Below are 27,681 nucleotides of genomic sequence, written 5' to 3' on the forward strand. Positions count from 1 at the left end.
AACCTCCAGAAATCTTAAATAAGACCTATATAGGTGAGAGCTATCTCCTCCCATCTTATTTTCCTCTCTAATACTGGGACTAAAGGTATGCACCACTACCACCTGGTTTCTGTGGCAAACTAGTGTGGCTATTGTGATTAAAGGTGTATGTCACCACTGCCTGGTGTATAAGACTGACCAGTGGGGCTGTTTTACACTCTGATCTTCAGGAAAGCTTTATTTATTAAAATACAAATAGAGTATCATGACACACAATGAAAGATAAATAGAGACACATTTTAAAAATACCCAGTTAGAGTTTCTTTTGGTTGATTCTGGATTCCATGTAACCCACAGACTGTTCATGCAACACTGTGTGAAAGAAGGAATGTGAACATGCACACTGCTTCTCTGAGGAAATGTTATGTAGCTTTAGTAAATAGGCCCAAGATACCATGAAGAAAGGAAGTGGAAATATACAAATCAATTGTGATTAGGTTGTAAAAATCCACGAATAAATTATTCTATGTTTAGGTTTTAATCCCTTAGGGACTGGGAAATCTGCTTTGCATTTTTGGAAGAATTCTGGAAAGGGGTCAGGCTTTAAATATCTTAGTATCCAAAATGTTCATTATCATAAGAACTTTGTCTTACTTGTTAAATAATACCACATGGAATGTGCTTGAATTTAAGTTCATTTAAAAAGTATCTTACCAAAATATGTAAAGCTTGAAGCCTAAAATATTCTGGCTGAAGCACATACCTCCATGAACAGTACTCCTATCAGAAATGAGGGGTTGGTTGATGGCCATCAATCTAGGAAGCCTGCTAACTCAGTTGTCTCCGTTCTGTCCCACACCAGAAGCTAAACAACCCTAAAGGTTAGTTACATGGTCTACTTATTCAGAAATCTATGCTAATTGCAGGGAAGTGACACAGAGGAATGACGTCATCTTTGAAGGAATGATGTCATCTTTGAAGGGCTGCTATCCTCTGTGAGATAAGTGTGAAAGGTCTCTTTGTTCTGTTGTTCAAACTCCCTCTCTTCTGGGCTGGAGCGATGGCTCCATGCTTAAGCATACTCGCTGCTCTTGTAGAAGACCAGGTCTAATTTCCCAGGACCCACATTGTGGCTCGGAGTCATCTAACACTCCAGTTCCTCGATATATGTCACAGTCTTCTGACCTCCCAGGCGTCAGGTACATATGTGGTACAGATACAGACATAGAGGCCAAATACTCATGACAGAGGACACAAATAAATATTAGAAAACAAATAACAAAAGAAACAACCTTTTTCCATTTTCTTAACTTATCTGTATGTTGTTATTTATTCAAACATATTCACAATCTAATTAAAATGACTGAAGATCTTTTATTGAATATTTCATCATTGGTGAGGCTGGAAATAAACTTTTTAAAGTAGTGTATTCCTGAGAAATCATTTGTAATAATCGCCAAAGGTCGAAGATTTATTTTCTTTGAAGCCTGCAGGTTTTTAGACAAAGACTGGCAGTGTACAGTGTAGGTTGTCCCATACTGCTCTGCCAGTGGACCTGAACACAGGAGGGGGTTCATCCCAGGGTGAGAGGGTAATTGAATTGCCTGACTCAATGAGCCTTGTGCCTCTTTGGGAAAAAGATGTCGCGACTGTTGTATTGTGTTAGGCTTCTATGATTCACTGGAGTTTAGACCAATATGTCCATTCTTTATTTTCTTACAAACTGGATTACAACTCTGGTTTTCGGAAGCTACACTCAGGTCTATTGTCCCTCCACAGTCAGCCTTTCTCTGTTTCCTTAGTACAAGCCGTTGTTTGTGATTGTCTCTCTCAATTGGAAGTATGCGTTTCAGAGTTGTCAAACTGTGAACACTGGGCTATATTTCTGGATGGCTTTCTTTTTGAGAAAAGCTACTTTATCTGAGAGTGTGTGAAGCCAAACTCGATAGATATAATGGGGAAAACGTCTGTTTGCTTAAGTATTCATTTCATGACCCTGTGTTTTGAACAGTAGTGATGTGTTCTCTTTAAAACTATCCTGTTAAACAATAAAATATGGATTTCCCCTTTTCTTCACTATTAAGTACACACACGTTTAATAATGAGCATGACACGAAGGCTTCCTTGGATGATTTAACATAAAGTAAAAAAAAAAAAGCAAAGAAGCAAGGAAGGGTTTGGGAGAAGGTTCAGGGAGTAAAACTCATATTGTGCAAGTATGAGGACCCTAGTATACATCCAAGATCACGCAGAAACAGGGGCCAATAAGATCCATCTGCACTTCCAGTGTTCCTACAGAGAGATGGGAGACAGGAGGAGAATCCCTCTGAGTTCATGGCCAGCTAGCCTGCTCTACTCAGAAGCAGATAAATAGAGCATCTGTAGCAAACAAGATAGAAGGTCAAGGATAACCCCCAAGATTGTTTGCTGACCTCCACAGGCAATGCACTTTGCATATGCACACACAAGCGCGCGCAAGCACACACACACACACACACACACACACACACACACACACCACACACACACACATCAACTGTCCCTTTTCCCAATAGAAAGAACTATGGCACATAAGAACTAACCTGGAAAACTTACTGGTAATTCCTATCACGAGTAGTATTTCTAGTTCTTGTGCAAGTTCTCTTGGTATGTGTGTGCATGCCTAGTATGTGTATCATGTGGAGCCACAGAGCTCTGTAGCGGGATGGCATTCTCTCCCGAGCCTGAGTTTCATTTTCAGCTGCAGAGTGCCCCATGCTCTCATAGACAATATGCTGATTATCTTCTCTGGAGTAATTGACCAACACTAAAACTGTGCTTGTCTTACTTCTTTAATCAAAAATTGCCAGCTGCTCCTCAGTGCCTAGAAAGTAATATCTGATTGAATACAGAATGAGTGTTGATGAAGTTGGTTGGGCTTTCTCTGATTTTTGTATTAAACTGTGTACCTCAAACACCTATGAATCCATAAGTTATTCCTCAGTAATTTTTAAATATATAAATCTTTGAGGTATGTAATACGAAAAGTAGCGACACGATTTTTGACTTCCCTTTAATCCAGGATGCCTTGCTTGGTAGGATTTTAGTTATGGCCACCTCTTTTCCTGGAACTGTCACAAATGTAACCAACCTGCCATTGAAGACACTTCAAGAGAGATTTAAAAAAAAACCAAAAATATTATTTCTGTTGACTCTCAAAGTCCACTGGCATTGTCTACAATTCTGAAAGTGCCCATGTGGTTTATGGCAGTGGCTCTGAACTCCTGTGCCAGTGGCAATCACAAATGACTTGTAAGGTAATAGGCATCATCCAAAGCCACAGAGAAACCCTGTCTCGAAAAAAACAAAAAACAACAACAAAAAGATAGTAGGCATCAGATAGCAGGATGCCTGTTACCAACGCATTAACCCGAGTGGCTGTTTTTTACACAGAATAAATTTCTTTGATTCAAATCAACCCTTTTCCCTCTCAAAAAAAGTAGTTTGTGTATGTTAATTCTATTTTTTAGCAGTTGATTTGAGTATTATAAGTGCTTCTTTCACTCAGTATTGGCTTGACTTGACTTACATTTTGTCCAATTAGTTGTATATTTTTTATCTGGGCATCTTCATGGGGAAGCCATTGATGTCTCCTGGCATCCTTTAAATTTTTATTTATAAAGACTGTATTTTTATAGTTGTGGCTTCTGCATCTCTTCTTATTTTTTCATTAATGTAAAAAGAAATACTTTACCCATTGAATTTGGGGTTTGCAATGTTTCTTATTTTATTCCATAAAGGATATGATTCCAGGATCTGTGACTGCATTTGGATGGTGAGTTGAAGTCACATTATCACTATTTTGAAGATGGTTTCTTGGAAAGGTGGTATTTTAAAGTGTTTCATCAATAATATTAAATAACTTTATTGTGATTTATCTATAAGCAATTTTTCTTCCATTTATGGAGATCCTTAGATGTGTAGGTTAATGTCTTTCCATATGAGGCAATTTCTCCTCATTTTTCTCTTTTTTTAACCTTATAAAATATTATTACATATTAAAATTTCTAACTTTTGAATGGAAATTTATCTTTCATAAATTTATGTCCCCTGCTTCTTTTGGGAAGAGATAGAACTACACTGTGATTTCCTTCATTCATTTTTGAGTAGTATTGTCAACATCTTCACCAACTGACCTTTTAAAAATAGTTCATGGTCCATTGAGTTTAGCTACAGTGATATCTATTGTTTCTTTTTTTTTCTCTTATATACATTACATCTTGAAAGCAGTTTCCCCTCTCTCCTCCCTTCCCAGCTCTGCACTCCTTAACTTTTCCTTCATTTTTCTCCAGTAAATGGTAAGCCTCCAATGGATATCAACCAAATATATGCACAGTTGCAGTAAGACTAAGGGCCTCCCCTCCTATTATGGCTGGAAAAGACAACCCAGCAATATGAAAAGAATCCGAAAACCAGTCAAAAGAGTCAGAAACAGCTCCTGCTCCCACTGTTGGGAGTCCCACAAGAACAAGCTATGCAACCATAGCATATGTGCAGAGATCCTAGGTCAGACATATGAAAATCTATCAATGTAATTCACCATATAAATAAACTGAAAGAAAAAAACCATATGATTATTTCATTAGATGCTGAAAAAGCATTCGACAAAATTCAACACCCCTTTATGATAAAAGTATTGGAGAGACTAAGGATACAAGGGTCATACCTAAATATAATAAAAGCTATTTACAGCAAGCCGACAGCTAATATTAAATTAAACGGAGAAAAACTCAAAGCCATCCCACTAAAATCAGGAACAAGACAAGGATGTCCACTCTCTCCATACCTCTTCAATATAGTGCTTGAAGTTCTAGCAATAGCAATAAGACAACATAAGGGGACCAAGGGGATTCGTATTGGAAAGGAAGAAGTTAAGCTTTCGTTATTTGCAGATGATATGATAGTATACATAAGCGACCCCAAAAACTCTACCAAAGAAAACCTACAGCTGATAAACACCTTTAGTAATGTGGCAGGATACAAGATCAACTCCAAAAAATCAGTTGCCTTCCTATACACTAAGGATAAAGAAACAGAGAGGAAAATCAGAGAAGCATCACCTTTCATGATAGCCACAAAGAGCATAAAATATCTTGGGGTAACCCTGACCAAGGAAGTGAAAGATCTATTTGACAAGAACTTTAAGTCTTTGAAGAAAGAAATAGAAGAGGACACCAGAAAATGGAAGGATCTCCCTTGCTCTTGGATTGGGAGGATCAACATAGTAAAAATGGCAATTCTACCAAAAGCAATCTATAGATTCAGTGCCCATCAAAATCCCACCAAAATTCTTCACAGATCTGGAGAAGACAATAATCAACTTTATATGGAAAAACAAAAAACCCAGGATAGCCAAAACAATCTTATACAATAAAGGAACGTCTGGAGGCATTACCATCCCTGACTTCAAACTCTATTACAGAGCTACAGTATTGAAAACAGCTTGGTATTGGCATAAAAACAGAGAAGTCGACCAATGGAACCGAATAGAAGACCCTGACTTTAATCCACAAACCTATGAGCACCTTATTTTCGATAAAGGAGCTAAAAGTATACAATGGAAAAAAGAGAGCATCTTCAACAAATTGTGCTGGCAAAACTGGATGTCAATCTGTAGAAGAATGAAAATAGATCCATGTCTGTCACCATGCACAAAACTCAAGTCCAAGTGGATTAAAGACCTCAATATCAATCCAAACACACTGAACCTGATAGAAGAGAAAGTGGGAAGTACTCTACAACAAGTGGGCACAAGAGACCACTTCCTACGTATAACCTCAGCAGCACAGACAGTAAGGGCCGCATTGAATAAATGGGACCTCCTGAGACTGAGAAGCTTCTGTAAAGCAAAGGACACTGTCGCTAAGACAGAAAGGCAACCCACTGACTGGGAGAAAATCTTCACCAACCCCGCAACTGACAAAGGTCTGATCTCCAAAATATATAAAGAACTCAAGAAACTAGACCGTAAAAGGCTAATCAACCCAATTATAAAATGGGGCACTGAGCTGAACAGAGATCTCTCAACAGAAGAAGTTCAAATGGCCAAAAGACACCTAAGGTCATGCTCAACTTCCTTAGCGATCAGGGAAATGCAAATCAAGACAACTTTAAGATACCATCTTACACCTGTCAGAATGGCTAAAATCAAAAACACCAATGATAGCCTTTACTGGAGAGGTTGTGGAGAAAGTGGTACACTCATCCATTGCTGGTGGGAATGCAAACTTGTGCAACCACTCTGGAAAGCAGTGTGGAGGTTTCTCAGGAAATTCGGGATCAACCTACCCCTGGACCCAGCAGTACCACTCTTGGGAATATACCCAAGAGAGGCCTTATCATACAACAAAAATATATGCTCTACTATGTTCATAGCAGCATTGCTTGTAATAGCCAGAACCTGGAAACAACCTAGATGCCCTTCAATTGAAGAATGGATGAAGAAAGTATGGAATATATACATATTAGATTACTACTCAGCAGTAAAAAACAAGGACTTCTTGAAGTTTGCAGGCAAATGGATGGAAATAGAAAACACTATACTGAGTGAGGTAAGCCAGACCCAAAAAGAGGAACATGGGATGTACTCACTCATATTTGGTTTCTAGCCATAAATAAAGGACATTGAGCCTATAATTCGGGTTCTTAGAGAAGCTAAATAAGAAGGAGAACTAAAGAAAAACATATAGGCATCCTCCTGAATATTAACCTTCATCAGGCGATGAAAGGAGACAGAGACAGAGACCCACATTGGAGCGCCAGACTGAAATCTCAAGGTCCAAATCAGAAGCAGAAGGAGAGAGAGCACGAGCAAGGAACTCAGGACCACGAGGGGTGCACCCACACTCTGAGGCAATGGGGATGTTCTATTTGGAACTCACCGAGGCCAGCTGGCCTGGGTCTGAAAAAAGCCCAGGATAAAACCGGTCTCACTGAACATAGTGGACAATAAGGACTACTGAGAACTCAAGAACAATGGCAATGGGTTTTTGATCCTACTGCACCTATTGGCTTTGTGGGAGCCTAGGCAGTTTGGATGCTCACCTTAGGAGACCTGGGTGGAGGAGGGTGATCCTTGGACTTCCCACAGGGCAGAGAACCCTGATTGCTCTTTGGGCTGACGAGGGAGGGGGACTTGATTGGGGGAGGGGGAGGGAAAGGGGAGGCGGAGGTGGGGAAGAGACAGAAATATTTAATAAATTAAAAAAAATAAAAAATCAATGATAGCGGCAGTTTAGTAGATGGAAACAAACAAAAAAAAACTCTGATGGTTGGTTCAATCTCTGTGAATCCCAAAGTCTCTGTAGGTCTTCTTCAGTCTCTGTGACCCTTCTGGTTCCTACAATCAATCCTTCCTACCCCTCTTCCCCAACTTAATGTCTAATGTTTGGCTGTGGGTCTTTGCATTTTTCCCCACCAGTCACTGGATGAAGCATTTCTGATGATGATATTCCTAATCTCCTATCTACTTGTACAGCAGTAATTCGGAACATTTTATTGACTTCTTTTTCCATTACCGGTCCTGCCTGGTTTTATCTGGGTCGCTGGGATGTCTAGCTTTTGGGTCCTGGACCTCTGAGTGGTGTAACAAATGGCTCCCTTCTCATGGCATAGGTCTCAAGCTGGACCAGTCATTAGTTGACCACATCCATAATTTCCATGCCACTTTTACTCCAGCATATTTTGTATGCAGGACAAATTGTACATCGAAGGTTATGTGGCTAGTTTGGTGTCCCAGTCTCTCTACTGTAAGTCTTGCCTGGTTACAGATGGCTGGTTTAGGCTCTGTATACCTACCCTACTAGGAGTCTTATCCTGGGTCACCCTCGTAGACTCTTGGGAGTTTCTACTGTACTAGGATTTTAGCTTGTTCTGGAAGTGCCTCCCCACCAATTTCTAATGTCACTCTAAGTACTCTCTCCATCAATCCTCCCACAGCCTGACCACTCCTGTTTCCATTCCACTTCTCTCAACCCCACTCCAATACCTGTTCTATTTCCCTTTCCTAGGGAGATTCATATCTCTCCACTGGAGCCCCTTCTTGTTACTTAGCTTCCTTGGATCTGTGGATTATAGCATTGTTATCTTTACTTTACAGTTAATATCCACTTATAAGTGAGTATGTAAATGGAGACTGTGCCTTGGTTTCCCAGAAGCCCTGACCTGAATAATCACACAGAAACAGTTAATAATTACAACACTGTTTGACTAGTGGCTCAGGCATATTTCTAACTAGCTCTTACATCTTAAATTAACTCATTTCAATTAATCTATGTATTTCCATGTGGCCATGGTATTGCATTATTTTCTACATGTCTTGTTTCCTCGGTGGCCGGCTTGCAGCTCTCTCCTTCGTCAGCTACATGGTGTCTGCCTTTCTCTGCGTTCTTTCTCCCTGCATTCAGTTTACTTTACTCACCTACCTTTATTCATCCCTGCCATAGGCCAAAGTAGCTTCTTTATTAACCAATGCTAATAAAACATATTTACAGCATATAGAGGGGAATCTCACATCAGAGTACATATTATGTTTTTCTTTCTGGGCATGGGTTATCTCACTTAAGGTGATTTTTTTTCTAGTTACTCCTATTTTTCTACAAATTTCATTTGTCATTTTTTTCACAACTGAGAAATACTCCATTGTGTAAATGTACCACATATTCTTCATCCGTTCTTCAGTAGAGGGACTTCTGAGTTGTTTCCAGTTTCTGGGTATTATGAATAAAGGTACTGTAAACATAGCTGACCTAGTGTCCTAGTGGTAGGATAGAGTGTTCTTTGTGTATATGTCCAGGAATGGTATAACTGATAGCTTGAGAGATAGTTCAGCCATTAAAGGCTAGACTCATGATAAAAAAGTTTCTATTGTTTCTAAGAGTTTTTAAAAACTTATTTTTAATCTAACAATGTTTATCCAGTTTCAAGTTATACCATTCCAACCATAGGTAAAATATTTACTTTCCTAGTCTCTAATTCCACTCTCCAAAGTTGCTAGGAGTCTGTTTCTACCATCTGTTCTGTCTGCTTATTTTCTTGAATGCCTAGTGATATACTTTTTATTCTGCCTTTTCTTTGAACCCATGAAGGAACTTCTATGAACACTCTTATAAATACATGTTTCTTTCTTTTGAAAAAATTATTTTGATTAAGCTATATATTTTTCTCTGCTTCCCTCTTTCCTCCCTCTCCCCTTCTACCTTTTCCCATGATCCTAATGCTCCCAATTTACTCAGGAGATCTTGTCTTTTTCTACTTCCCATGTATACTAGATCTATGTCTATCTATCTTAGGGTCCTCATTTTTGTCTAGGTTCTCTGAGATTGTGGATTTTAGGCTGGTTTTCATTTGCTTTAAGTCTACAAGCCACTTATGAGTGAGTACATATTATTATTCTCTTTCTGTGCGTGTGTTACTTCACTTAATATTAGGTTTTCTAGATCTATCCATTCGCCTGAAAATTTCAAGATGTCATTATTTTTTCTGATGTGTAACACACCATTGTATAAATGTGCCCACATCTTCTTTGTCCATTATTTGGTTGAGTGGAGTCAAGGTTGTTTCCAAATTCTGGTTATGACAAATAATGCTGCTATGAACATAGTTGAGCCTATGTCCTTGTGGTATGACTGAGCATCGTTTGGGTATATACCCAAAAGTGATGTTGCTGGATCTTGAGGTAGGTTGTTTCCTAATTTTCTGAGAAATTGCCATACTTATTTCCAAAGCAGCTATACCAGTTTGCGCTCCCACCAGCAATGGAGGAGTGTCCCCTTTACCCCACATCCTTTCTAGCACAATTTGTTATAAGTGTTCTTTTTTTTTTTTTATCTTGGCCATTCTTACAGGCATAAGATGGAATCACAGAGTTGTTTTGAGTTGTTTTTTTTCTGATGGCTAAGAATGTTGAGCATTTCCTTAAGTGTCTTTCAGCCAGTAAATGCATGTTTTTTATAGAAAGGGTTTACATTTGCTTTGGTCAATTAGTAGCTTTAATATTATTTTTCTTGAAATACCTCAAAATACATTTTTTTCTTCAAATCAAACATGGCCTAGAGATTAAGCCAAAAAGTATTCTTGAGTACTGGATTATTGTAAATTCCTTAAATGGCTATTTCTCTTCATTTTTGATAGCTCCTTGGTTAAAGCGGGCAGAATTTTATAATTTCAGATGGAAGAGAGGGAAGGATCAATATATTTATTTTTGTGATAATGTAGGCTTATATAGCCCTTGCTTTACAGTAGAGTTTTGTTTTAGTTTCATATTTTGGGTGAACCTTGCAGTTTCTCTCAAATATGCAATGTTCTTACAATTCCTGACTGTGGAATCTTGCTGTCAAATGTATTGAAGATAATTCCAGGTGTATCACTGCACTGTTGGCTTTGCCATCATCTTTGGATTGGGTACCTATCTATTATCAGACTCATTAAAGATAGTTTTACATGAAATATATTCTCTATAATTTTAAATTTGAACTAGAAAGACCATGACAGGAAACTAGGTGGAATAGTGTCAATAAACAAAGAAAACTGTATGTACAAAATTGATGAAAAGTCTACATTGATTTCAAGAAGTCCAAAATTTTGTATGAAAGTATCAGAGTGGTGACTGAAAATAAAAATAAATTATTTGTTATAACAGATATTGATATTACTATAAACTTAACTAAAGTTCTGTACTGTTGACATAGAAAAGCACAAGTCTACAGAGTGAGAAGTGAATGCATAGAAAATATAAGTACTAAATTTGAAGTTTTGGTTCAGTAGAAAACATGACTCATTCATAAGTTGTTCTTTAATAAACATAACTTCTGAAACTGGTCATTTTTAGAAATACATAATGCAGGGCTGGAGAGATGGCCAAGGGTTTAAGAGCACTGGCTCTTCTTGCAGAGGACCTGGGATTGATTCCCAGAAAGCTCTTGGCCAGATCTGTCTGTTATTCCTGTTCCAGAGGATCTGATGCCCTCTTCTGGTCTCCATGGGCACCAAGCATGCACACAATGTACAGACATGTTGTAGTGAGAAGCGGGCTATGTTCCCGGTGCCCGTCTAGCTTAACCCCTGAAATAAACACATGGAAATTGTATTAATTAAACACTGCCTGGCCCATTATCTTCAGCCCCTTATCGGCTAACTCTCACATATTAGTTTAACCCATCTCCATTAATGTGTATCACCACTTGACTGTGGCTTACCGGCATGAGTCTAACGAGCATCCTTCTCGGAGAGGAGAGCCATGGCATCTGCCACACTGCCTTCTTCCTCCCAGAATTCTGTTCTGTCTACCACGCCCATCTAAGAGCTGCCCTATCAAAAGGCCAAGGCAGTTTTCTTTATTCAACCAATGAAAGCAACACATAGAAAGAAGACCTTCCTACACCACAGACATGTGCAGATAAAACCCTTACTCATAGATAAAAATGAATAAATCTTTAGAAAAAAAAACAGACTAAACTTGCATATATTATGTATATTTAAGGAGAATTTAAAAATTAAAAGCTACATTTTAACTGAAAATAAATCTTAATATACACTTGGGTAAAATCTACCATAAAAATGTTAACTTAATAAAAACTTTTTGCTGTTTATTTCAGATCAAGTAATAATGTCATAAAAAAGTTGCTGAAATTTGTGAGAGAGCAGAAGCTGCTGTAGGAATGCACAAATGTTATCAACAGTTTGAAATGCTGATACAAATATTTTATGACTATAGTACATTGTAGAAGTTGCATATTTTTCAAAGAATGTGGGTCAAAAGATGGACCATCAATATTTAGTTACTAGTTTTTAAAAATCATAGAATGTGATCATCTTTGATCTTCATCAGGAAGGAAATAAGAACTTTCATTCAACTCCCATATATGTGGAATCATATATATATACATATATACATATACATATATATATTTGTGTGTGTGTAAACTTGTGTTTGTGTGAATATGTTTCTGTCGATTAGCTGTATATTAGAAAGTGTAAGCTATACTGGACTGGCAAGTAATTTAGTAAAATACATCCATCCATTGAATAACTAAGAATGGTTGTTTTAGACATATTCCTTAAAGATAAAAAGTATCGTATAAATAGGCACACATTTGATTATGTCACTTGAGACTATAGTGTTGAAAAAGTAAGAACTGGAGATATCTTTATGTAATTCTTTATCTATTATGCAATTTTATATTATTCAATGCCATTATGCTAATCTAAAAATGAATTATTATAGCTATTAATAATAAAAATCTTATTGAATGAAAACAGGCATGTTGTTTAGTGATATGAAGCATGACACATTTCAATGAAAAACATTCTGGTTAATGTAAGCTGTTCACAGTATAGGCAAAGTGAAGTTTTAAGGTTTTACTTGTAAATATCTGAATTATCAAATATTATATAAATATGTATATTAAGATTTAAAATATTTAGCTATAAAATATCTAAGTCACATCTTACAATGTACATATATATTTTATAATATATGAAAAATTATAAATTAGTGAACAATGTAAAGTTAGGGGAGAGAGTTTTCCAAATAACACATAATGGCTCTAACCTTTTTTAATTTCAGTATGTAGACTGTTCAACCTTTGCCAAAGGTCTTACACTTTCTATACATTTTTCTTGTCCTTTGCCTCACTCTATTTAAATGTCGCTTTGCCTGACTGTACTTTAATGTCCTTATCAGCACATTCTTAAAGTCATGTTTATTTAGATGTGCTTAAATTCTCAATTTTTCTTATCTGTCTGTCTGTCAATCTATGCATCTTTGTCATTCTGCCAAAAAGGAATCATCTATTTTAATTACAATGCTCCATAAAATATATTTCAATGAAAAATTGTGAACAACTCCCTGATAGCACAATGATTTTCAAAATATTTGAAATTTACTTTACATAGACAACTGCCTCTATGAATTCTCTAAAGTAATTATGTTTACATTATAATAAAATACGGGTTTAAAGTGATCAATGCAATGGTTACTGTATTATTAGTTAATAATCCTATTAACTAATTTTTTCAAGATTAATTAGTTAACCTATAACTCCCACACACTGAGTTTGATATCCTGGAATAATGAATTTGCTAGTTTTAAAGACAGGGGACCAGAGACCAGTCTATATTTTCTATATCATTTACCATACTGAGTTGTGTTGAGATCGACGAAGCACAGCCTATAGATACACTGGGGCTTATCTCAGATCCACCTCTTCTTTATTATTATAAAGATAACATTTTACTTCTAACCAAGGGTTTAGAATAATGTGTGCTTTTCTTTGGAATTTCTTTATTAGCTGGGTGTTTAAGTCTTCACATAGTCTGTTATTTAAAACATGTGCTGATCAAATATAAGTAGCAAAGACAAGCCACGAGTAATCTGCAAATACTTCAGTTTAAATAGGATAGTTGACTTTCACTGCGTAGCTTAAGCCAGTTTTTTAACAAGGTATTTTTAAAATTGTGTGCACATGTGTATATCTGTGTGCAGATGTGTGAACATGGATGCTATAGCCACAGAGGTCAGAAGAGAGCATCGGATTCTCCTGAAGCCAAAGTTATAGGCTGTGAACTCATCAGTGTATATTCTGGGACCTATACCCTGATCCTCTACAAGAGCAGTGTGTGCTCACAACCCCTGATCCCTTTCCTCAGCCAGTTCTGCACTAAAACAGCAGCATCATGGTGTTGCCGCTGTGGCCACAGCAAAAATAAAAAAGAATCTATTAAAATGTTACTTAATTTTGCAAAATATAATATGGCTGAGTAGTGGTGGCACACACTTTTAATCCCAGCACTTGGGAGACAGAATCAGGTGAACCTCAGTGAGTTCAAGGCACACCTGTTCTACAAGAGTTAGGTCCATGACGGGCACCAAAGCTACACAGGTTCCCTGTCTCAAAAAACAAAAAAAAAAAATGTTCCTTAATTTTGAATTATTTTTAAAATTGTGAAATAATAATTTCAATATAAAATAAGTTCATATCCTACATTTTTTTCTTTTAATAGTCCCAAGACGAATGGAATCTTACATAAAGAAACACATAGTATATAATTTAGGATTTTTAATATTAAAAAGTTTGACAAAATGAACCATAACATAGGCCAAAAGGAGATGGAATTTAAATAAGGTATTTGCACATCTGGAAGGATAAGTGATTCATTCCTGACTGCTCTGTGATAGTGTAAAAGGTCTTACAGAACCCAAGTGCAGAATCCTTCTGTTTTGATGCATACAACACCATTTGCAAGAAAAAAGTATTGGTTGCAATTTAGTATCAAAATATAAAAGGCGGATAACCAACATACTGCTATCACAATGAGATTGTGTAAGTACTGTTAGCATATGAATTGTTGAGTAAAATGTATAATACAGCGAACTTCATGTTAAATATATTTGAGTTTAGTTTTCTTGAAAACTACTTTGATAAATTGAAAATTTTAAAGTAAATTATTACAATCAATACTAATTATATTTTTTGAGAGCAGTGGTAGGTTTAAATGAATGTGCCTGCAAGGGAGAACATTTTTTGAGAAATCTATTTGTACCCACTGTATAATAACACACTGTCGTACATATCACAGCATACTGTCACTTAAGAAATATCTTATATTCTTGGCAACAAAGAGCCAACCCTCAAAAATAGTCTGACATTTTTTAAACACAGAAGGAAATAGCGGTGTGAAATTGCAGTCTAGTTATAATTCCTTAAATAACCAGGTATGTGTTATGCATGATGATTAAAACATCACATATAGTACTTAGAAACCTATCTCATGATACCCACTGAATACATGAACACTTTTACATGCACAATGCATATGTGTGCATGCACTGCACATGATGTTTGTGAGCAGCCAGTGCAGCTGTTCTAAATATTGGCTCAAATCAGATTATTTGGAGTGAGATTTGTTGAGCATTTACTTATATTTGGCAGACAGTTTTGCCATTGACATTTGTTATTGAGGAATAACCAAATTATTTGTGATTTTTACTAAAAGCTTTTAAGCAAACAAAAAACAAGAGTGTCAATAAAAATTCAAATTTGCTTTTCTTTCATCTGCCCAGCTTTAGTATCAGGTGTATCCTGAATCAGTTGTGAAATGGAATAGTCAGTAGCATGGATAAGTTTACCGCATTGGATCCTGTTCTCCAGAATATGGGGCTATTGGAAGTGCAGTAACATATCCTCGGTTTCTACTTCGTCACACTACAAGGCAAATATCATTTTAAAGTGTGTTTGTGTGTGGTTGCATGTAAATTACAGTAAAATAATTATATTTGATGCATAATTCTGGTTACCTTTAACATGTTACACGATTTAATTCATATAAATGAAAAATAGTTCGTGAAAAATTAAATTTGTACAGGCAACAATGGAGTGGCTACGACAAGATAGTTTTAGTGAATTCAGAGCCAGTAGGAGCTACAGATTCTGTCTTTAGAAGCAGAGAACGGACCAGATAGAACTTGGTGGTTCAGAGCACCTGCTTCTCCTGTATCGGACATGGTTAGATGGCCTTTAAGTCCAGTCAGTCACCTGAAGATCCAATAACCTCGTCTGCCTCTGCAGGCACTGGCACCCACAATGCACAGATATACTTACAGGCTGCAAAGCAACTTGGGGAGGAAAGTGTTAATTTGGCTTATGTTTCTATGTCACTCTTCATCACTGAAGGAAGTCAAGACAAGGAGGAATCTAGAGACAGGAGCTGATACAGAGATCCCGGAGGAGTGCCTCTTACTGGCTTGCTCCTCTTGGTTTGCACAGTTTGAATTCTTATAGAACCCAGGACCTCTAGCCCAGAAGTGGTCCCACACACAATGAGCTAAACCCTCTCCTATCAATCACGAATTATAAAAATACCCCACAGCTGGGCCTACAGCCCAGTTTTATGCAGGTATTTTCTCAATTGAGGCTGCTTCTTCTTAGTTGACTCTAGCCAGCATCAAGTTGTCAGAAAACTAGCCAGCATGCAGACATTCACACACACACACACACACGAATCATTAATGAATAACCAAGAGAAATAATTAAAATTAAAATTGTCATGTAATAAGTAGTAGAAAATTCAGTTTTAAATGTAAATTGTGAAATGAAGACTCATTAATGTTAATTTTTGTTCTTAGTGTTATATTTGGTAAGTTATAATCATATATATATATATATTTAAGAACCTTGACAAGCAAGACAAAAGAGGACCTATATCAGAAAAATAAAAGATCATCATAAAAATATTTTAAAATGCAATGATCTAAATGCTGTCATACAAAGAAATAGCATGCTGTGCTTAGAAAATTATATAGATATTTCCCGAAGAAACATTTTTTGAACATTAATTATAAAATGAAAAAAAAGTCAGGCTGGGTTGGCAATGTAGCTGTGCTCGTAAAATTCTTACTCAATAAGAAGCACGAGGGCCTGGGTTTAATCTTAGAAGCACATATTTAAGCTCGCATACAGGCTCGCTGCCCGTGTTCTGGAGAGTTGGAGACGGTCATATTCCCAAGCCTCTGGTCATCCTGAGACTTTGCTTTACCACTTGTGGTAGATGATACCTGAGCATCGATACTCAATGATCTCTGTCGTTCACACACGTGCACACAAGTGTATCCCAGAACACATGGACTCACACTTAATCACACACATGCACATGCACAAAGATGGGTTTGGGTATGAATGAAAGTATTCTTCTGTTTAATTAAAGCGAAGGCATAGCACCCATGCTGTTTCTTCCTCATCTTGCCTACATAAGAAGAGATCACTCACACATCAGATAGTTGTTGAGTTGGTTTCAGCTATAAGTCTATTGTGCTGGCAACACTAATTCAGGGGGAAATTGTAAGTTCTATAGCCCATTATAAAAGGAGACAAAATGCAAGAAATGTTAGGAACAGAGTGACTTTTATTTTATAGGTACTCTATATAAAGTATTTTGTTCTAATTTGCATATGTTCATGACCAATTCATGTGGCTTTTAAATGAATGATTTTTACCCACCCTTGATAGCTTTCCTTTTTACTTTCTTTACCTCACACGAGTTTCCTTGAATATGCATTAAAATGCTTAACACATAGAATTAACATTTACAAAAGCATTTGGAGGAGAAAAAAGCCATAATGAAAATGGAGAGATGTCTCAAATTCATTACATTTATTTAATGGGCAGCGTTGTATGTATGCCCAGTTTTAAAAAGATATAATATAACCCCAATAAACATTTTTTTTAATTTATCAAGACCTAAAACTGACGACTGTGTCAGGATTTTTTTTTTTTTTAATTTGGGCTACCAACCAGCTCCCAAATCATGACAGGGGGCTCTTTTCTGGCTAGCTATTTTAACTTAAATTAATGTGTTTCTTTTTATTTACCTTTGCCTTGGGGCTTTTTACTTTTTTTTTCTTTTTTCTATTCTGTATATCTTACTTTCTTGGGTCTTCTGGCTGCTGGTAGCCGGGGCATTTCCCTCGTTCTTTTCTTCTTCTTCTTCTTCTTCTTCTTCTTCTTCTTCTTCTTCTTCTTCTTCTTCTTCTTCTTCTTCTTCTTCTTCTTCTATCTTTTTTCTCCCCTTAAGTCTAGATTTCTCTTCCTGTTATTCTCTCTGCCCTACCTGCACTGCATATCCTTTTCTGTCTAGCCATTGGTCATTTACTTTTTATTAGAACAACCAGGTGCCTTAGGCAAGCAAGATGAAACAAATGGAATACATCTTCCCATAATTAAACAAATGAAACGTAAACAAATTTTACACAGTTTCACATACCTTTACACACACCTCTACTAAGTTTAAGTAATATTCTACAGCATAAAAAATGTAACACATGTTTACATTGTTAAAATAATATTTCACAATATATGATCGTGAATATATGATCATGAATATGTAATAATACAAATGTATTATTGTACATTCCCAATGAGAGTGTTCTTGTGTGTTAGCATTTGCATCCAGGAGTATCTCCAATGCCTATCTGTGTGGGTTTAAATATATATATATATATATGTGTGTGTGTGTGTATGCATTTGTGAATGTGTTTGTGTGTAATCATTTACAACTGTGTCTGTGTAACTTTGTGTATATGTGCTCACATGTAAATGTGTACATGAGTGTGTATTTGTGCATATATAAAGGTGTATGCTTATGTCTGTGTGTGCTTGTATGTGTGTATGTGTGTGTGTGTGTGCGAGTGAGTGAGTGAGTGAAGTTTTTCAGTTTAACAACTTAAGGACAGAAAACAAAATTTTCAAGAATAACATGTTAAATTCTTTACACTTTAGGTTTAACTGAGAACAGTTGACTAAATTTGTGTTCCAAAATATCTAATTATATTGTGTCAAATTTACCAAAATTTAGAATATATGAAGGGGGGAGGACCTTGGACTGGCCATAGGGCAGGTAACCCTGACTGCTTTTCGGACTAGAGAGGGAGGGGAGTGGGGAGAGGGGGAGGGAAAAGGGAGGCGAGGAGGAGGCAGAAATTTTTAATAAAAAAATTAAAATAAAATGTACAAAGCAAAAAAAGAATATATATGAGGCTCTCCTATCCTGTTCAACCCTTTGGCACTACAAGGATATATCATGAGAGTAAGGTTTTGTTTCTTTGTAACAAAATATCACGAGATACCCCAGTCTGGCTTTCCACTTACAGTCCAGCCTCATGCCCCCACTCTTGCCTCTGAATGCAAGATCTTTGTGGTCCCTGATCATGTTGGCTCTGGAGCCAGGGTTTTTTCTGTGTTCTGAGCATGCTATTTGTCTCAACTACTCTGAGAACCACAGATGTCTCAAATGTCTGAGAACCATAGCACTGAGGAAAGATAACAGCTACATACAAAGTTATCCTGGTACCCCTGTCTCCTGCATGTGTTACTAAAACCATTTTCTATTCAGTTAATGTTCATCCATTCATTCTTAGATAGCTAAAGCCAGGAATGTAAACAAAGTTATTCTACCCTTCTCAGACTTTCAAACTTACTAAGGTTTAGCACAAGTGGTTTTTAAATGCAACAGATTGGAGTTTATCTTGGAAGGATGCTTCCATCTGTGAAAACTGTCACTGGAAAAGAGAAGAACACTTTAAAATAAAACCGCCAGCTGTATTGATAATCTTGCAGTGATAGAAAGGCCTGAATATGGTAGGACTATTTGTTAAATTAGTTATACCATACGACAGGAGAGCAGGCTTGACGAGCTTTGCGGTTCCCGATAATGACTTTGAAAATCATTAAATTGCAGAGGAATGGCACTAATGTAATTTCAAGCTTTAATTTTAAAGTAAAAACAAAAAATATTAAAGTTATAATCATCTTAAAATTAACTAAAAGGCACGTGTTGTGCTGAAGAATGTGCCATTAAAATGCTCTGGTACAAACTGAGGCTTTAGACCTGAAAAAAATAAAAGAGACACTGGTGAACTTTGTTGTTGATTTGAAAACAACCATCATTTTTCTCTCAGAATTTTGATCATGGAAAAAGTCGGCATCCTGAGCTCTCCAGAATACACATTATATATAAAACCAACAACTAAACCAAACCAAAAAAAAAAAAAAAACTAGCAACAGCAACAAAAAAAACCATCAAAATAATATAGTTCCCATGGTGTATACAAAGAAAAAAAAAAGACTGGACCTAAAGAGAATAAATTTTCTTACATCCCTGCTAACATAGCCCTATACATTTTCCTCTACATGAGGAAACAAACAATACAGAGCTATAACCGATAGAATCCCATGAAGAAAGGGTTGAAGTGGTGGTTTATCTTCTAGTATGAGTCTTCCTGGGTGTCTATGAAGTACCTTTCCATTTAAATTTTAAATTTTAAATTTAAAAGTAAAAACCTTTACTTTTAAAAGGTTTAAGAGGCAAATCTCTTGTGTAGAAAGAGGACTTTAGAACCATCTCACTTGTTGGAGAGACAGAATTGGTATTGATCCTGCGCCTTTATGGGGAGCGTTGAGAAGCTGTCCCCTTCTTGAAAGGATCCTGAGTGGCTCTGCTGGGTGTACTCAGAACAACAAACACTGAAGGGATCTGGGCATCTTGAGAGTTTCCCAAGAAGGTAACTTGCAAGGTGCTTCATGTTTCAGCTTTTACGCTACCCACTTTGTTTTGTTTTTCAAGACAGGATTTTGCTGTGTAGCTCTAGTTGTCCAGAACTCTCCTTCTATCAAGACCAGGCTGACCTTGAACTCAGAGTTCCACCTGCCTCTGCCTTTGGAGTTTTGAGATTAAAGTTATGTAGGACCACCACCCTGCTAATGCACCACCCATTTGAAAACCCTCCTCTGGTTCTCGGATACACACTGATGCTTTCCTTTTTCTAGGCTGGTTCTGTGATCCCTCTGACACATCCTCTTTCCCAATTTCCTTTCTGAGAATTTCCATGTGATCTGTAATCTTATTATTCAGTCTTTTGACACCCGAATCCTTCCATTAAAATGCTTCAATTAACCTGAACGTGGTACCGCACAACTTTAATTTCAGCACGCAGGAGGCCGAGGCAGGTAGATCTCTGTGAGTTCAAAGACACAATGGTCTACATATGGAGTTCCAGGACATCAGGCTATATAGAGAGGCCTTGTATCAAAAAAAAACCTCATTAATTTAAAAGCTTAAATTAAAAATCTAAATCCGGAGGTTGGCAGTCAGCGTTCACCGTAATCTGGACCAAGCACAGTTTTAAAATGAGTCTTCTGGACGTCTTTTCCTACATCAAGTACACCAGCCAACTGCACATCATCACTCCAGTGCCTATTCTGAACTTTCTCGAATGTTTACCCACAGTAATTTCGAATACCTTGGTTGTAATTCTCTCCTACCATGAGCTATCATGCTAATATATTCTAAATACAGATGTCTTGTAATGGTCTCCACCTACTTTGTGTCTTTTCACTTTTTTGGGTATGTTCTTTTAAGCACCGAGTTTTATGATTTTCATAGAAGTCTATTTATTTCCCTTTTCCTCTTTATGCTGTGGTTGAACTGTCATGAAAGAGAAACAGTTGCCTATTCTAGTTTAATGAAATTTCCTGACGAAAAGACCATTACCAAAGAAGCTATGCACCAAAATAACCTAGTGGAATCCAAACACAGTGAACGTAGGGGCTGGTGTATTCTACATTTCCAATGAGGTATGTGTGCATGTGTGCATGCGTACATGGGTGTGTATGTGTGTGTGAAAATAAAAGACTGTGTTCTAACTAAATTGCCCTTAGATGATATTTTTTTATTGCCATGGGTTGTACACTTTAGAATTAATTGTCTTAATTGCTCATGTGATCATTGATATTGGTCAGCCAGTTGCTTGATTTTTATTCCTTGAGTTCCTTAGTTATGATCTGAATTCCATACCATATTAATACTATCTGTCTAAAAAACATATATTGGTTAATCTTTCTCATGTATCTGACAGAGCTGTTCTTGGGAGACATGAAATTAAGCAAATATATTTAACCTTCATGAATACTGTTAAAACCATACGTTGTTTTTTTGCTCTAATTTATAACTTTTTTCTTTTATAACACAGTGATCTATGAATTATGGTGATGATTTTAATTATTTTGCCCATTTTTCCCTTTTTTTTTGAATTGCTGTCAACATTATTTTAGTCATTCTGGTCTCTTCAACTTATATGTTTCTTTAATTTACCACTTTTACTTAATGACCAGATTTTTTTTTTTATATTAGTAGTCTAAAATGTTCTTAATTGAGTTCTGGACATTTCCCACAGTGAGCTATTAGTGAATTTCAGAAGTAATCAAGGATTGCCAAAGTGGTGGGGAAATACTGAAGTGACTAAACAGGAAACCTGTGACACTACCACAAGGGCAGTGACCTGGATCTGCACGTAGCTCCTTTACCCACTTATCTGTGTGTGTGTGTGTGTGTGTGTATGTATACATGCATATCTGCAAGAATATCACATTTATTATAACCATAAAACCCAATGCTGATTTTGTTTTAATGAAAATCTCCACTTTATTTGAATTTCCTTGATTTTCTAATGTTCTTTATTTTTTGCAGGACTCGCTTCAAGACACTATATTTTGTTTATGTGATATGTCTCCTTAGACTCTTCTTGACTGTCTTGGTTTACACAATTTTTTTAAAAAAAATATTTTTATACATATTAGGTCATAATTCAGGTTATCTCATTTTTGAACAAATCATGTTACAAAGTTATTGACAATAAGAAAAACCCTAAGCTATTTTATAGACATCAAATATGACGGAATAAGTGAGGGGAATGAACTGATTGAGGTCTAGAACAGGAATCTCTCCCTGTATTAAGTGCCTATCTGGATCTCTGCTTAAAGGATGCAGTTGAGGACCATCAGTCAACAGAGTGTCTTGAAATAGTACTTTGTCTAGCAGTGTTCCAAAGTTCCTTCATTAAAAACATAAAGAATAATTTAAAGAAAAATATAAAGATATACTATAATGTGTTGTAAACAATGGTCTTTTAAATGTTAAATTTCTGAAGTTGAGCAACTACTCTTTTATTAATACACATGTATAAAGTTCCCCATGAGAATGGTGTTCTGCTTGTGATGGGTCAGATTCCTGATGACGAACAATTTCACAGCATATCTATCTCATTTTCTTCTTGACATCTTGAGCCTTAATGCTGTTACTTACCGGAAGAAATAAAATGCCACAATTGGGCATCTCAGGTACGTTATTCCTTAATACAAGCTCTGGTTTTGTTTTATCTCTCCAGAACTACTATGGCGCAGCGAAGATGATCTTTTCTGACAATCCTCTTGGTCTTACTTGTGGAATGGTTTGTCCAACCTCTGACCTCTGTGTGGGAGGATGCAACTTGTATGCTGCAGAAGAGGGACCCATTAATATTGGTGGGCTGCAGCAGTTTGCTACCGAGGTATGTAACAGCTACACTTGCAGTATTTTTTTCCTACTACTACAAAGCCAGAAGTTTATAAAATAATTGAAGTCCTTGGTTTGTGATGATACTCAACATGTGTGTGTGTTACAAATGTGTTGTTTGAAATCAGAATCTTTATACAAAACTTGGCTATAAAAATGAAAGTTTATAAAACCATATGTCAAATTAGTTGTAATCCCAGCAGGTTATTAAAATAACTTAAACTGAAAATATCTAAATTGGATGATCTAGAAATAGAATTTGTTCATTAACTTCACATTGAAGTGTAGCGTGGAGACCCTATTAGGAAAAAAGGCTATATTCCTTAACTGATAATTTCCCCTGGAACTCGCTTTGATCTTTATGCCTAGAAATATATTTCAGCAGTACTTCATACTATTCTTTGAGTGATAGAGGTTAGGGAATTAAAAAAAAACCCTGAAATGGAATAATATTCTTTAACAACATTAAGAAGATAATTAGATTATGTGAGCTTATAGATTGAAAGCTACTCAGTTATTTGCACGGAAAAATGTTTAATGAAATGAAAGGTGGCTTTTTGTCATTTGTCACATAAACTTTGGTCCTGGCATTTTCTTTTATAAATCTTTTGTAAATGACTGATTCTCTGGGACATCTTTATGCTCTCTGGGGTCTCCTGTTTGAAGTGAACTAGCAAGTCAATTCTCATGTATCATTTAAATGATCAGCTTATTGGGAGGTTACAGTAAGATTTTATAATCTTGAGGGACTAGTTGGCTAGAAGACTAAATTAAATGTCTGTCTATGTCGGACTTTTAGTTAATGACTTAGCTCTCTGGTTGTGTCAACTTAAACACAATGTGCTCTTTCCCTTTAGAGCCTTCCCCATAATATCCCTCAAGCTTAAGTCACTCTTTGCCTTTAGTAATAAATCAGTGTTATTCCTTTCCTGCTTTCTGGCAGGTTAATTCTGAGGAAAGACCCCTGGGAATAAGAAAATGGAAACAATTTGAGGTTGTGAGTTGATGCAATAAATTCTTGGATTTAATTTCTTTTCTTACCAAATTAAAAACTGCATTAGGCTTACCTGACCACTGCAAGGAATAATCTCTACAACCTGGGAAAATCCATAGTTGATGGAGGAGATTCACTTGGATTCCTCTCCACATTTCTTGTGGAGAGCCTATTGCTTTATCATTAAGCCAGGATGAGCTTACTCAAAATACATCACAGCAAATGAAGACCCATACAGTATGTACATGAACTGAACATGCCTAAACAAATTGAATTGTTAGCAGTAGTTTTTCAGCGATTTGGACATGAATGGAACAAACTTATAGAGGCAGAAAGATGTAGAGAAAACAAGGAGGGGGAGAATGGAGAACTAAAGAGAAAGCAACGAAAGAAGGGAAAAAGAGGAAGCAAGGAAACGATGGCAAGGGAGGGAGATAAAGAGAGAAAGACAGAGAGAAAGTGAGAGAGAGACAGAAAGTCAGAGAGGAAGACAATCACACACAGAGGAGAGAGATCAAGACAGAGATAGAGAGAGAGACACACATAGAGAGAGATGAAGGAATGGAAAGAAGGGACAGAGAAGAGAGAATATGAATGAATATGTGAATGACTCTTCTACTCTTACTGAGTTTTAATAAACTCCTACTTCATAGAGTATTTATTTGTAAGGACTTTCACATTGTCCTCCTTGCTATACAGAAGTCATCAGAAATTCATTGAAAATCAAGTGTACACACATGTGGGTTATGTAAGCCCTACCTAATAAAGAATTGAATACAAACAAGGAGTGTCTATAAATTCATCTTAAATAAATAAAGAAACTGTAAAATGGATGTGTCATTCTATTTTATTTCCTTAAAACTGTGTTTCATATCTAGGCAGTGGTGGCACACGCCATTAGTCCCAGCACTCAGGAGGCAGACACAGGTGAACTTCTGTGAGTTCGAGGCCAGCCTGGGCTACAGAGAGAGCACCAAGACAGGCCTTAAAGCTACACAGAAAACAGAACAAAAATGAAAAACAAAACAAAACAAAAACCCTTTGTTTCATAATCAAAAAAGATAGAAGACTGTGATGGAAACTGCATGTAAGGGCACCCCGTTCATTTTTTTTACATTGACCAGTTTTATAAAGTCCCATATTTATTATGTTAAAATGGGGTTTACTTAAATGTTCTGGGTATTATTACACTGTGTGAAAATAGATTGCTTTGTTGGTTTAATAAAGGGCTGAAGAGTCAATAGCTAGGCAGGAGGTATAGGTGGGGAGAGAAAGGAAAGGAATAGGAGGAGGAGTCAAGAAGCAGAAGATGCAAGGAGAAACAAGGAGGAAACAAGAGGGGGAAGACAGAAGAGAAGTAACACCACATAACAGAAAGTAGATTAATATGGACAAGTTAGTTTAAGTATAAGAGCAAGTTAAGAACGAGCTTAAGTTACAAGCTGAACTTTGTTTTTATTTAATTTTACTTTTTCAAAAAAACTATCTTTTTTTTTAATTTTACATGCCAAATCCATTTCACATTCCCTCCCCTTCTTCTTCTCTCTCCATCTCCCCCACAACCCTCATCTCCCCCCCCCCCCATCCAACCTTAGAGAGTGTAAGGCTTTCCACGGGAAGTCAAAAAGTCTAGCACATTGCTTGGAGGCAGGACCAAGGCCCTCCTCCCATATCTAGGCTGAATAAGCTATCCCTCCAGAGAGAATGGGTTCCAAAAAGCAATAGAGATAAATCCTGGTCTCACTGCCCCAGCCATACAATTGTCACCCACATTCAGAGGACCTAATTTGGCCTCACGTTGGTTTGCTCACTGTCAAGCCAGAGATGGGAGGCTTCCATTAGCTCAGGTAAACTGTTTCAGTGGGTATCCCCATCATGGTCTTGACCTCTCTGTTTGTAATCTCACTCCTCCCACTCTTCTACTGGATTTTGGTAGCTTGGGCTGAACCTTCTTAAGTGTTAAGAAGTCTCCATGACATTATTTGGGACTGATAAAACAGAGAAAGACTTGTTACATGTAAATATAGCAACCTTTTGAGTTGTTAAAATGTTGCAGAAAACATCAATTCTGTAACTACTTGCTAAAAATATGGGAAGGGCAAAAATACTCTTTTTTCCAGTGGCTAAACTATCGACATGAAATTTAACTCAAAGTGAATCACGATGTAAATGATTTTATGTTTTGATTGATAAAAAATGATTGATTTTGACCTTTAAAGAAATACAAATCAATATTTCTCTACCAAATTAAGCAAAGGTTAGGAAAACAAACTAAATGGAAAAAATAACATTTTTCAGAATTGTTTTTCCTGTAACTTGTAAATGATTTTTACAAATATCAACTCTCTAGTCTTCTTCTGTCATTGACAGAATCTGTCTCTTCTCCCTCTTCATTCACACCTAGGTGTATAATTTGGAAAATGAGTAAATCACACCTTAGCCAAGTCTACAGGAGGAGCCGGAAGCCAGCTTCTAATGTATGGTCTTTTGTTGTACTTTCTCTTCAACTCTTTGTTCTTTCTACGTCTGCAGTGTGATGACTTGATCCTAGTCCAGATACCTCTGTGCATCCGTGTGAGGAGAAAGCTACATGTACAGGAGGAGTTCTTATTCTGTCTGGAGAAAGCAGATACCCATTTTTACAGGAAAATTTTATGCTAATGTTAAGTGTTTTGAACAGAAAGGATATAGATTGATTGATAGATATAGTAGTAGATAAATACTCTTTATCTTGTGCATATAGAAAAAGAAAGTAGCCAGGTATGAGGAATAATATAAAACTATACAAAATAAGAAACCAGAACATACAATCAGATATTATGAAGATCCACAAACAAACAATAAGTCTTTGAAAATAGCTCAATGCAGAATTCTCTGCTATATCATTTACAAGTCCATTTCTGTATAGACACCTTCTAATTACTGGCTTTTTTTTCTTATTCTTGGTTATAAAGAACATTGCCCATGTCATTAACCATTATTACTTTTCACAAAAATTATACATTCAAAATTATCCTGAAATATAAATAGAACAGAGAAACATCTTTACAGTCCATCATCTTATTGCACTCAGTTTTTTTTTTTTTTTGTTTTTATCATCTTGTCATCTTGTTCCTGACAAACAGTAACACTCACTGCATGGGTTCTGGCATCTTAAGTCGAACTCTAGTAACTTATGTCCAAGAATCCATGTGTGGATTCTAAGAATATCATGATGTACAAAATAGAAAGAAAGTAAAGATGACAAATGCAATCAAGTAATGATAGAGAAGGATAGAGTACTGTTGGAATAAGTGTGGCAATGCTCTAGCATAGAGAGGCAGTATATTTGATGAAATGAAATTTCATCTATGCTCCAAAAGGTATTCATCCAGATCAACAAAGTCAGAAATATGGAGGCTGGAGAGATGGCACAGCGGTTTAGAGCATGCATTGCTTTTGCAGAGTTTCTGAGTTCATTTTCCAGCATATAAATCATTGGTAACTCCAAGTCCAGGTGACCTGAATTCCATGGGTATCCACATTCATTCATGCACATACCTACTTTTTCTCTCCATGTACACATTGAAAAATAAAATAAATATTTTTACAAAAAAATTTTGAGGACTCTCAAACCATAAACAAACCTCAATGCATAGAACATTGGTTGTCATGAACCTACAGCTCATATTTTGTTTGTGTGGGAGTAAAATTGCTTATCTCCAAAGTATCAATACTTCTGTTTTTAAATCGTAAAGGGTCAAATTGAACCATGCAGTTAAAATGTCCAGCATCATGTCTCAATCTAA

At 36.5% G+C, this 27,681-nt stretch overlaps 1 protein-coding gene across 1 annotated transcript in view; it reads left to right on the forward strand.

Moving 5' to 3' along the window:
- The window catches only part of Dpyd (dihydropyrimidine dehydrogenase), a 752,991-nt gene that overhangs the window by 166,540 nt on the left and 558,770 nt on the right, over positions 1-27,681 (forward strand). The window contains exon 5 of the mRNA XM_050160025.1: positions 22,733-22,894. Coding sequence (XP_050015982.1) covers positions 22,733-22,894 — 162 coding nt within the window. The remainder of the gene's footprint in view (positions 1-22,732; positions 22,895-27,681) is intronic.

The sequence above is a fragment of the Alexandromys fortis genome, unplaced genomic scaffold (genome assembly GCF_014885135.2).
Source record: "Alexandromys fortis isolate MF-2015 unplaced genomic scaffold, M_Fortis_MF-2015_v1.1 scaffold_19, whole genome shotgun sequence".
In the NCBI taxonomy this organism is placed as follows: Eukaryota; Metazoa; Chordata; class Mammalia; order Rodentia; family Cricetidae; genus Alexandromys; species Alexandromys fortis.